The sequence below is a fragment of the Neoarius graeffei genome, chromosome 3, assembly GCF_027579695.1.
Source record: "Neoarius graeffei isolate fNeoGra1 chromosome 3, fNeoGra1.pri, whole genome shotgun sequence".
NCBI classification, from domain to species: Eukaryota; Metazoa; Chordata; class Actinopteri; order Siluriformes; family Ariidae; genus Neoarius; species Neoarius graeffei.
The window spans coordinates 96,775,929-96,789,576 of NC_083571.1; the positions used below are offsets into that span (position 1 = coordinate 96,775,929).

General features: G+C 40.0%; 1 protein-coding gene across 11 annotated transcripts in view; it reads right to left on the reverse strand.

The window, feature by feature from the left end:
* Positions 1-13,648, reverse strand: part of LOC132883748 (nesprin-2) — a 379,369-nt gene that overhangs the window by 459 nt on the left and 365,262 nt on the right. For all 11 annotated transcript variants that reach the window (XM_060917719.1, XM_060917720.1, XM_060917721.1 and 8 more), the window contains 5 exons: positions 12,701-12,906; positions 10,312-10,512; positions 8,965-9,093; positions 4,869-5,060; positions 180-236 (listed from right to left, as the gene is read on the reverse strand). In XM_060917719.1, the coding sequence (XP_060773702.1) occupies positions 180-236; positions 4,869-5,060; positions 8,965-9,093; positions 10,312-10,512; positions 12,701-12,906 (785 nt within the window). The remainder of the gene's footprint in view (positions 1-179; positions 237-4,868; positions 5,061-8,964; positions 9,094-10,311; positions 10,513-12,700; positions 12,907-13,648) is intronic.

The window sequence follows — 13,648 nt, forward strand, 5'->3', positions numbered from 1 at the left end:
TAAACAGATACCATTTACTCTGTGTATAACTAACACCTTAAAATCCTGTCAAAGGCTCACAATCTCTATCATGCCCATGTTTGTTTTACTGAAGATTCATAACTGATTACTAAGTGTTTAAGGGGTTAGTAAGAAGGTTTCTGCAGTTTGGGAGTTTGTTACGATATGCTCGAGCCTACCGTAGATGAAGATCCAGGATCTTGTCCTTGACTCACAGCCAATGCCTCAGAGGAGTCCTGGAGCAGGGAAGATTTTCTGTAAAGCTGCTCTGTGACTGTATACGTTGTTAAAAGTGCTATATAAATAAAATTGAATTGAAGATCCTATGATGATCACGTGTTTTACTTTGTATCTGATTTGCTCTTAATTGTGCAATGGAAATAAAATGGAATCCGACTAACACTACTAGTTTCTACTTATATATTGTAGCATCTTTCCTTTAAAGGAGCAAGAGCCTTTGGAGAAGACACTGTTGAACCCAAGAGCTGTTGGGGGACTGTTTTCCCCCAAATACAAACACATAAGCCTACAGTAGCCCATGTATGATTCTCTACACCGATTTCTATTTAACAATTATTCGCCGAAGGCAAAGTGAACATCGGTGAAATATTCACTGAGCCTGAGGCAGACAATTCTTTTAGTATAAATACACAGGTGATTATTTTTTAAAAATTGTATTTAAAAAAAAAGTTTTTTTCAAACCTCAAAAACGGCATGCAAATGGAATAAAGGCCCACACAGACTTGTGTCACTTATCTATGCCGACTCACATAAAATACTTTGTTCTGAAACGGATAAAATAAATCACAACTCCACCTTACCTTCGAATAGTTTTAGACCAAACTTTGTAGCATCTTTAGTGTTTTTAGGAACAGCATTTTCTTTCATAATTTGTAATTCTTCCTCACTTACGGTGACGAAGCGATTGACCGCCATTTTGCCGAGTCGCTCGAGGTGATTATCGAGAAATAGTCTGAATTTCTTGACCAATCAGTCCACACGATTTTCTCTAATCATCTGCATATTTATACTAATAACACTAAATATTCAGGATTAAGTTTCACAAAATTATCACAGCTTGTAATGTCATTGTTAAACACTCTCTTTACCAGTTAAGATGAGTTTAACTTTATGATACTCTGAGAAACTGAGCTATGAGCACTTCCAAAGCTGTTTTTGTACCTTGTGAAGGGAATATGTGATAACGTATAATACAACCCCGATTCCAAAAAAGTTGGGACAAAGTACAAATTGTAAATAAAAACGGAATGCAATAATTTACAAATCTCAAAAACTGATATTGTATTCACAATAGAACATAGACAACATATCAAATGTCGAAAGTGAGACATTTTGAAATTTCATGCCAAATATTGGCTCATTTGAAATTTCATGACAGCAACACATCTCAAAAAAGTTGGGACAGGGGCAATAAGAGGCTGGAAAAGTTAAAGGTACAAAAAAGGAACAGCTGGAGGACCAAATTGCAACTCATTAGGTCAATTGGCAATAGGTCATTAACATGACTGGGTATAAAAAGAGCATCTTGGAGTGGCAGCGGCTCTCAGAAGTAAAGATGGGAAGAGGATCACCAATCCCCCTAATTCTGCGCCGACAAATAGTGGAGCAATATCAGAAAGGAGTTCGACAGTGTACAATTGCAAAGAGTTTGAACATATCATCATCTACAGTGCATAATATCATCAAAAGATTCAGAGAACCTGGAAGAATCTCTGTGCGTAAGGGTCAAGGCCGGAAAACCATACTGGGTGCCTGTGATCTTCGGGGCCCTTAGACGGCACTGCATCACATGTAGGTATGCTTCTGTATTGGAAATCACAAAATGAGCTCAGGAATATTTCCAGAGAACATTATCTGTAAATACAATTCACCGTGCCATCCGCCGTTGCCAGCTAAAACTCTATAGTTCAAAGAAGAAGCCGTATCTAAACATGATCCAGAAGCGCAGACGTCTTCTCTGGGCCAAGGCTCATTTAAAATGGACTGTGGCAAAGTGGAAAACTGTTCTGTGGTCAGACGAATCAAAATTTGAAGTTCTTTATGGAAATCAGGGACGCCGTGTCATTCGGACTAAAGAGGAGAAGGACGACCCAAGTTGTTATCAGCGCTCAGTTCAGAAGCCTGCATCTCTGATGGTATGGGGTTGCATTAGTGCGTGTGGCATGGGCAGCTTACACATCTGGAAAGACACCATCAATGCTGAAAGGTATATCCAGGTTCTAGAGCAACATATGCTCCCATCCAGACGACGTCTCTTTCAGGGAAGACCTTGCATTTTCCAACATGACAATGCCAAACCACATACTGCATCAATTACAGCATCATGGCTGCGTAGATGAAGGGTCCGGGTACTGAACTGGCCAGCCTGCAGTCCAGATCTTTCACCCATAGAAAACATTTGGCGCATCATAAAACGGAAGATACGACAAAAAAGACCTAAGACAGTTGAGCAACTAGAATCCTACATTAGACAAGAATGGGTTAACATTCCTATCCCTAAACTTGAGCAACTTGTCTCCTCAGTCCCCAGACGTTTACAGACTGTTGTAAAGAGAAAAGGGGATGTCTCACAGTGGTAAACATGGCCTTGTCCCAACTTTTTTGAGATGTGTTGTTGTCATGAAATTTAAAATCACCTAATTTTTCTCTTTAAATGATGCATTTTCTCAGTTTAAACATTCGATATGTCATCTATGTTCTATTCTGAATAAAATATGGAATTTTGAAACTTCCACATCATTGCATTCCGTTTTTATTTACAATTTGTACTTTGTCCCAACTTTTTTGGAATCGGGGTTGTATAAATAAAGTTTGTTTATAATCTCTTACTCCACAAGTCTGAGATATGAAATAACTCCATTAAAACCCAGGACATTCGATGTACCTCAATAAGAACCATCACTAATTCTTAAGAAGACAGTCATTATAGTCACATATATGAGCACAAATTATTTTTCTAAATTTTATTACTCTTATCAGTACTGCCATGTGGTCCAGTAGGTTTTGTTTGCCATTATTATTACTCTCACTAGGCTACATTATAAGAATGAGACTACTGGCATAACTATTAAGTGACAAAAATATTTGGAGCTCATGGAAATGTGGTTTGTGTCAGGCTTGTCGTACTCGAGTCCGACTCGTGCCCTAATTTTAAGGACTCGTGACTTGGCTTGGACTTGAGCACTGATGACTCAGACTTGGACTCATGCATTAACTGCATTCGGACTCGTAAATTGGACACGAGGACTTGGATTTTTTCTTTATTTTTTGTAACATGCCATAATAATTTGGCATAAGATATTTATCTCTACATTAATTTTTATACTAATTTTGTGCAAGAGAACACACATTCACCTGTTCATACGTCATGTTCAGGAACAAACAAACGTTCATGGCGCTAAAATGCCTGGAGAGAAGCCCCTAGGATTGTCCGCTTTGCTTATACAGACTTCTCATGCAGTGGGAAAAAATATGCACTGCTATGTGTTCCATATGTAGAAGAACTATCGAGGAGATGACGGGGACGACCTCGAACTTCAATCGCCATTTGGCAAGACTCCACCCAGAGCAGTAAGTGACACGCTATGTTCACTGCTCTGTTGATAGCGGGGCTTGCTTGCTGACCGATGAACTAGCTAGTGTTAACCCTCTCTCATGTTATTTGCCCTGTTGATAGCGGAGCTTGTGTCAGACTCGACTCAGATCAGTAGTGGACTCAGCTTGAAATTTTCTTGAATGACTTGGACTTGGGGCGGCACGGTGGTGTAGTGGTTAGCGCTGTCGCCTCACAGCAAGAAGGTCCTGGGTTCGAGCCCCGGGGCCGGCGAGGGCCTTTCTGTGCGGAGTTTGCATGTTCTCCCCGTGTCCGCGTGGGTTTCCTCCGGGTGCTCCGGTTTCCCCCACAGTCCAAAGACATGCAGGTTAGGTTAACTGGTGACTCTAAATTGACCGTAGGTGTGAATGTGAGTGTGAATGGTTGTCTGTATCTATGTGTCAGCCCTGTGATGACCTGGCGACTTGTCCAGGGTGTACCCCGCCTTTCGCCCATAGTCAGCTGGGATAGGCTCCAGCTTGCCTGCGACCCTGTAGAAGGATAAAGCGGCTAGAGATAATGAGATGAGAGATGAGACTTGGACTTGAACGCTGGGGACTCGAGACTGGACTCGGACCGAGGTTTAGTGACTCGACTACAACACTGATTTGTTCATTAAGTCCCTGAATGGTGGTCACATACTCCATGACTCACAAAACAATTCATCACAAATGAATGAACTGTGACAACAAATGTGGTCAGGAGGGAAAGACTCCTTAATTTTGCAGTGTATGAACATATTAAAGCTGAAAACCATTCTACAAACTTTCTTTACCAATATAAAGAAATCTTCATGTTCAAATCTTGAAACAGTGGCTGTTGATGAGGACCAGACAAAATCTCCACAGAGGTGGATCTGTGCATTTTTTTCCCCTCCATGATTTGTTAAAAATTATTCTTATAACAGACCAGACATTCTGTTTTTTAAGCTTTCCAGCAATCATGAGTACATCAAAAATGAGACGAATGTCATTCCTTTTTTTGAGTAGACGACCACGTCAAACAAATATTTGTCTAAAACCAGTTCTACATTTCATCATAACCCCAAGGTCATCATTCATTCATATTTATTCTTGTTGTTCGTTCTAAATTAGACCACTAACTGCCCGCAAACAGCCACATTTTCAGTAATCTACCTGTTAATCTCCAGTTTCAATATGCAGTTAGTCTCCCTTAGTAGGGCAGCTTTTATTTCTGATATAACTTCAAATCCCTAATGTGGCAGCTATTTTAAATCAGTCTATTTTGTTCTTACCAAGCGCTCTTGAACAGTTTGGAGGTCCTGCTTGACCTGACGCAGAAGCAGCCGTAATTTGTTGCAGATGACGTGGAGCTTCTCTGTAGCCTCAAAGTCATCCTCTGGCCCTGACTCAGGGAGGAGCTCGGCGGTGATCTCCTGCAGAGATGACGCTCGCCTCTGCCTGGCTTTCAGCTCCTCTTCCAGACCCTACCACCAGGGGGTGCAGTACAGCTCATTAGCACGTGCTTTATTACTGAACATGCAGAAAATTACTGTATAATTCCCTTTAATATGACCCAATAAAAGCAGATATTACTTTGTGCTTTATTACTTATATTACTTGTAAACTCTGCTTTGTATGTTTGTGCATGATGTTTTTGGCAGCTGGCGTACACTGCAAAAAATGGCCTTTCAAAAATAAGAAATAAAAGATTAAAGCAAAGCATATTTGCTTGAATCAGGTGAAAAAAATCTGCCAATGGAACTAGTCAAATTTGACTTGGTAAGATTTCTTAAAGCAAGATGAAAAATCTAACCTGTTTTTAGATGAAATAATTCCAAAATAAGATTGGGGAACTTATTATGCAAGCTCTGATTAACTCAAAAATAATCAAAATAGTTCTTATAACAAGATCGTACTTCTTACATTTAGCCATTCAAGTCATCTCATTCTCATCTCATTATCTCTAGCCGCTTTATCCTTCTACAGGGTCGCAGGCAAGCTGGAGCCTATCCCAGCTGACTACGGGCGAAAGGCGGGGTACACCCTGGACAAGTCGCCAGGTCATCACAGGGCTGACACATAGACACAGACAACCATTCACACTCACATTCACACCTACGGTCAATTTAGAGTCACCAGTTAACCTAACCTGCATGTCTTTGGACTGTGGGGGAAACCGGAGCACCCGGAGGAAACCCACGCGGACACGGGGAGAACATGCAAACTCCACACAGAAAGGCCCTTGCCGGCCCCAGGGCTCGAACCCAGGACCTTCTTGCTGTGAGGCGACAGCGCTAACCACTACACCACCGTGCCGCCGCCATTCAAGTCATTTTTATTTATTTCATTTTAAGGGTATTTCACTTAAATTCATGACAACGTTTTAGCAGTAAAAACTGAATTTAAGATAAATATACTAATATTAGGATTGTTAAATTCTACAACTAAGCATTGCTAAATAAAAGATTCTCCTTTTGTGACCTGTAATTAGTAAAATACTCTAGATATGAGACCAGAGACTATCTTGAATCAAGTTGACGACACGTGTAGCATTGCAACAAGTTTTTTTTTTTTTTCCCATTTCAACATTCAAACATTAAAACATCTCTTAAGATTCCACTTCCCCAGGACCTCAGGCACCAAAAAATAAAAATAATAATAAAAAAATGTCTACGCATTTTGACTTACAGTGCTTACACAACGCCAAAGCAACAGTGCATTTTGGGGGCACTGACTATTCATGTGTACGAGGGGTTTACAAGATCAGGCACAAGAAAAAAAACCCAACCAACCAAACAAACAAAAAACCACTGAACTTAACTCTCAGCATTCCAAAAAGCCCTCACTAAAACGCCCTCCACTCGCTCGTAGCCTTTTTGAAGGCACTTGTCTGGTCTAGAGTCTGTACAGCATCTAGAAGGAGCTCACTCTGAATGACTGAGAAAACAGTCGCAGTAAACTTAGGATATGTAAGGTGGAGTTGAATTGTAATGAAAGATTCAAAGATTTCAGTAAAGCTCATTTATTCCCAAAACAAGCATACTTTGTTTTTTTTTTTCTTGAAACAAGATGAACCGCATTTGACAAATGTCCAAAATGTACTTACTTGTTTTAAAAAAAAAAACTTGTTTTATTTTCAAAGGTGCTCCAAATAAGACTTTTTCAGACATTTTGTCTTTACAAGATTTTCAAGATGGACTGTCTAAAAACTAGCCTTTCTAGCTAAATGAGGTTTTGCTTGTTGGGCAATTATGTCTTATAATAAGGGTGGCTAGATGTTTTGACTTGAAAATAGACAAATAAACTTCCTAAGATTTTTATTTTTTGCAGTGTAGGGTTGGGTGTGTTTAAAGATTTTACTCTTATTTGTTACTGTTCTATATTCACTTGGTTACATATTAAACGTATTAAAGATTTGTTACCTGTACTAGGCATATCAGGTGAAAATTCAAATTCAATCCAAATTGCTTGAAGCTGCTCTTATTGAATTCAGAAATGAATGCAGAACAACATACTTTTTACAGAATTAAAATATATGTTTATCCATTCTTGAGATATTACTAATCAAAGATTGAAAAAAAAAGGCTTAATTTTTAGAAAACTTACATAATATTATGCATTCGGATCAAATGGTCCAAAATGGGCTTCTATAACAAAACTTTAATATTTTTCAAGATACTTACATGGAAATTGGCAGGCACATAGATGGTTGTATACCGAATACAAAGTTTGAAAAATTAGTAAAAAAAATTTATGAAAATTAGCATTTAATTATGTTAATTAGGTAAAGCCGTTAAATCGGGACAGTCAATAAAAAAGTAATAAAAGATTATTTCTAATACCCTCCTTTCTGTGCTCTGTAGGCCTTTGTATTTCTCAAAAGCAGAGCCTACTAGTGTTTATATTAAAGAATATAAATGATAATATTCACAGCTTTCAAAGCAAACCTCGAAAAAACTGTCTGATCCACATCCAATAAACAATTCCAATTAATTGAATTGAAATTGACACTCGCGTCTCTGACTTCCGGTTTTTTAAAATATCATTCTGACCACTAAGATCTCAACATTCTTCATTAAAACAACTACAGTTTTATTCTAAAATAGTTATTTATATACATGAATCAGTTTGAGTTGAAAAAAATAAGTAGGTAAAGCTATGAAAACTCACTTCAAACTCTCCCGTGAATCATAACATCAAAACTAGCTGACGGAAAATGTTGCTGAATACTTCATCAGAAAAAGTGAGAGAACATCCCTATAAAAGTTATCTGATTGATATTCATGAGTAATCCAGTCAGAAACTGATCAGAAGAGAGAAAGAGAGAGCCTGACCGCTTTCCCGTGACTCAAAAAGCATCGGCAGTTTCCCAGCATCCGGCGAGCAGAGAGTGTACTCTGTCGTACCAACTTCAACCTGCCGTTACTCCCAAAACACTGAACAGATCTTAACGAGATATTTTTTTTGGAAAGCAGAGGTTATAAGCTTTTTAATGATAGTGTTCATGATAGAAAATATTCAAGAGTTAAGCAATGACAGATTTGGAAACTCAGATGAGCGTCTGCATGCATAATTTTCACAGCACGGCCAGCGAGCGTCTGATATGCCTTCCTTTACTGTTTTAGGTTCTAATATTAGTCAAGCTCACCTGTTTATATGGTCTGGAAATATGAGTATCTTTGGAAATCAAGTATGATTTATTTTGTATATTATATTAATCCATGGTAACAGTACAGTATCATCTCATATCCTACAGCAGTAGTTTTTTAAAGGGACCAAGTATATTTTAAAAACACGTCCATAATTTTCTACTGAATCAAACAGATATTATTTAAAGCCCTGTTCGTCTGTGCATAATGCTCATAATTAAAAAATAATAATAATCAGACTCACACTAGGCAGCACGGTGCTGTAGTGGTTAGCGCTGTCGCCTCACAGCAAGAAGGTCCGGGTTCGAGCCCCGGGGCCGGCAAGGGCCTTTCTGTGCGGAGTTTGCATGTTCTCCCCGTGTCCGCGTGGGTTTCCTCCGGGTGCTCCGGTTTCCCCCACAGTCCAAAGACATGCAGGTTAGGTTAACTGGTGACTCTAAATTGACCGTAGGTGTGAATGTGAGTGTGAATGGTTGTCTGTGTCTATGTGTCAGCCCTGTGATGACCTGGCGACTTGTCCAGGGTGTACCCCGCCTTTCGCCCGTAGTCAGCTGGGATAGGCTCCAGCTTGCCTGCAACCCTGTAGAAGGATAAAGTGGCTACAGATAATGAGATGAATGAGATGAGACTCACACTACTCACTTTCACAGAACTGCTTTGTTCCGCTGAAAAACCTCTAATATTCAACTGTATCTTATCTTACTCCTGTTCAAATAATTACTCAGATCTCAGGTCTCACCATCAGTGCAGTTCTGTGTTCATGCAACACGGAGGGCAGTACAGATGGATCATGGATGTTAACGGTGAATCTCCTGCTCTCAGCGTGGGCCAGCCACAGCAAGAGCGAGTGCAACGTCTCATGGAACTCCTAAAAGAGAGCAAAAATGAAATGTCCAAGGTGAACATCTTCTGAATGTCTAAATCATGGATTGAACTTAAAGCTTACATAAAGGCTCCCAAGTAGGACAAAAGAAAAGCATTCACCTTCTCACAAGTTCAAATCCCAATGGCCAAGAGCCAAGGGAGCAAAAGTGACCATGTTCACTTGGTGGGAGACATGGCATACTCTCAGTCCCCTATAAATCAGAGCAACACTAGCCAAACATGGGCAACCGTGGGCTCATGTATGTGGAAGAGGGTAGATAGCGCTTTCCTCCAAGTGTGTTATGCTGTCGCATGATGCAGCATGATCAGTAATTTAGAAAGATACAGTTTATGTGTTTTGAAGGAAGCACATGGTAGCTGTCTTGTGATAGGAGAAAGAAGGCTGATGGGAATTGACAGCTGGCCAAACTGATCCAACGGCCAGACTAAGCACAAAACCGTGGTAATATGCTGGTAATAGGTATTATATTATTTACTGGGTTTCTTTGCTTATCAAGTGGAAGGAAACAATCTTTTTTTTTTTTTAAGATTTTTTTTGGGCTTTTTTCACCTTTATTGGATAGGACAGTGTAGAGACAGGACAGGAAATGAGCGGGAGAGAGAGACGGGGAAGGATCGGGAAATGACCTCGGGTCGGAATCGGACCCAGGTCCCCGGATTTATGGTATGGCGCCTTAGCCACCTGAGCCACGACGCCCCCAGGAAACAATCTTTAAGACAAAACAAGAGTGCTCTGAGAGCACAATATCTCCCGCTACAATATATTGCAAACAAAATTGCAATATGCGTATTACTGTGTTATAACAAAGCCTTTTGCCAAGTTTCATGAAATTCCTCCAAAAATTGTGAGAGTAGTTGATTTCGGAAGGTGAGAACTCTTTCTGGGACGGATGGACAGACAGATGGATGGACGGACAGACTTCGCCACGACATAATCCCCCTTCGGGCCTTTCGGCCAGTGGGGGATAAAAAGTGAAGAACGAGACTACATAAGTGCCTTAAAAAACTTCTGGAAAAATAAATACAAACTCTAACTTGCGTATAAATAAATATATACATGCATCCATGCCTGAACACAAATGAGAAACACAAGAATAAACAAAATATACTCTCACACCACACGTGCGTTAATTTGCACAGACTGTTGTTGGTTTTTTTTTCCCAATAGCACCCAGATTTACACAATCCACAGGCTTCGCACCTGGCAATGCATGAAGGACTTTCGCAGACTGTCCTCCCACTCCTCCAAGCTCACACCAGCCTCGGTCCAGCTCCGGTTCATGCTGCACAAGTCTTCCTGTAGCTGCTGCACCTCCGGACCTGTCTCACACTGCAGCTCCCGTCCGCCTAAGTTCAGACTTAGCATCAGCGTCTTATAGCGCGCAAAAGCCTTCTGTATGTCCTGTAAGACACAGAGAATTGTAGGGTGAGAAAATATTCCATGGACAGATTGTCGACGCACATTTCAGCAAGTGAACAAAAAAGCTTTAATATAAAGATGAGAGGTGCTGAGTATAGCATCTGAGTAGTACACTACTAATAACTGTTATTTTCAACCTAGATTCTATCACTGTACATTAATATCAGTATAAGTCAAACCAAGGTGACTTAACATCAATAACAGTGCACACATAAGCAGAACTGCATCAATATCAGATGCGGTCATAAAGAGAGAACAATTAATACTGATTTTGAAGTGTACATATACAACCCCAATTCCATAAATTTGGGACACTGTGTAAAACGTAAATAAAAAAATGAATATATTGATTTACAAATCTTGGAAGCCTGATATTTCATTGAAAATAGGACAAAAACAACATACAGTATCAGATGTTGAAACTGAGAAAATTTATTGTTGTTTTTTTTTTAATATTCATTTTGAATTTGATGTCAGTAACACGTTTCAAAAAAGTTGGGACAGGGGCATGTTTACCACTGTGTTGCATCACTTCTACTTTTAACAACAATCTGTAAATGTTTGGGAACTGAGGAGACCAATTGCTGTAGTTTTGAAAGAGAAATATTGTCCCATTCTTGCCTGGTATACAATTTCATTTGCTTAACAGTTTGGGGTCTCCTTTGTTGTATTTTGTGCTTCATAATGTGCCAAATGTTTTAAATGGGAGACAGGTCTGGACTGTAGGCAGGCCAGTTTAGCACCTGGACTCTTTTACTACAGAGCCATGCAGTTTTAATATGTGCAGAAAGCAGTTTGACATTGTCTTGCTGAAAGAAGGAAGGCCTTCCCTGAAAAAAGATTTTATCTGGATGGTAACATATTGCTCTGAAATGAGTATATATCATTCAGCATTAATGATGCCTTCCCAGATGTACAAGCTACCCATGTCATGTGCACTAATGCACCCTCATACCATCACAGATGCTGGCTTTGGAACTATGCACTGATAACAAGTCGGATGGTCCCTCTCCTCTTTAGCCTGGAGGACGTGGTGTCCATGATTTCTAAAAAGAATTTCTATTTTTGATTCGTCAGATCTCGGGATAATTTTCCACTTCTCCTCAGTCCATCGTAAAAGAGCTCAGGACCAGAGAAGGTGGCGGTGTTTCTGGATATTGTTTATATTTGCTTTTAACTTGCATTTGTGGATGCAGTAATGAGCTGTTTTCGCAGACGATGATTTTCTGAAGTGTTCCTGAGACCATACAGTGATTTCCACTACAGACACGTGTCTGCTTTTAATGCAGTGTTGCCTGAGGACCTGAAGATCACAGGTATCCAATGTCGGTTTTCAGCCTTGTCTCTTGCATACAGAGATTTCTCCAGATTCTCTGAATCTTTTAATGAGATTATGGACCATAGATGATGTGATCCCCAAATTCTTTGCAGTTTTACATTGAGAATGTTCCGTTATTCTTAAATTGTTGCACTGTTTGCCCACGCAGTCTTTCACAGAGCGGTGAACCCCCCCATCTTTACTTCTGAGAGACTCCGCTTCTCTGGGATGCTCTTTTTATACCCAAATCATGTTACTAACCTGTTGTCAAGTAACCAAATTAGTTTTATTTAGCATTACGGTACACAACTTTTTCAGTCATTGGCTGCCCCGTCCCAACTTTTTTGAAATGTGTTGCAGATATCAAATTCAAAATGAGCATATATTTTTCAAAAAAAAAAAAAAATTCTCAGTTTCACCATTTGATAAGTTGTCTTTGTACTATTTTCAATGAAATATAGGGTTTCCATGATTTGTAAATTGTCATTTTCTGTTTTTTTATTTACGTTTTACACAGTGTCCCAAATTTATAGAATTGGGGTTGTATTACTCTTTAAATAAAATAAACTAATAAAAAAAATAAAGTTAACCAAGTTATTAAAGTAAATAAAGTAAACTCGGGAACCTTGTCTCTATCATTTGATGTACTCAAGTTGGTACTGAATTTCGAATCTATAATATAAAAGAGTGCATAAAAAGTAAATGTGGATTGTGCTTTAATCTGGTATTTACCTCGTACTGTATATGGTTATGATGAGTGGTGCTATGAATGCACATTTTACAGAGAACAGTGTAACACTCGAGACCATTTTGTATATCATTTAATTATGCAAAGCCTTCATGACCTCACACCTTTAGCTGTTTGACCCTGGCCTCCATAATCTGCACACTAACGCTTGCTGTCTCTGCATTTCGGAGCTTCTTGAGCTCCGGGATGACCTGGCCCAGCCAGGAAGTGATGTTGTGAAGGTCAGATGTCAGCTGTTCCCGGTCTCTGCTGTAGCACTGCTCCTCTCCGACTGCTCTCGCCTGGAGGAGCTCCCAGCGCTCGATCACTCCTGCAGAGGACAGGACAAAGAAGTATACAAATGGAGGCTGTGGATGAGGGCTGGATAAATCACAGACTGGGTCAGATGTATTAGATCAAGGTTTTCCATTTGCACTGGATTTTATTGCCAAATCCTTTTGATGATGTGGGTGTGAAATGAGTTTGTTGGACATATGGAAAAAAAAATGCACAATCAAGACAAAAATATATAGTTAACACTTTACTTACAGGTAGTGTTCATTGGGCTACATGACAAGTATACAAACCTTCATGACAACTGTCGTAAATTCTAACAGATGTTATAAAAAACTGCATTAACACTTTATTTAAGAGTGGTGTTCACAGGTCCATCCATCCATCCATTATCCGTAGCCACTTATCCTGTGCAGGGTCACGGGCAAGCTAGAGCCTATCCCAGCTGACTATGGGCGAGAGGCGGGGTACACCCTGGACAAGTGGCCAGGTTATTGCAGGGCTGACACATAGACACAGACAACCATTCATACTCACATTCACACCTACGGTCAATCTAGAGCCACCAATTAGCCTAACCTGCATGTCTTTGGACTGTGGGGGAAACCAGAGCACCCGGAGGGAACCTGGGGAGAACATGCAAACTCCACACAGAAAGGTCCCCCGTCAACGACTGGGCTTGAACCCAGAACCTTCTTGCTGTGAGGCGACAGTGCTAACCACTACACCACCATGCCACCCTGTTCATAGGTCTATATGAAAATTACATGACACCTGAC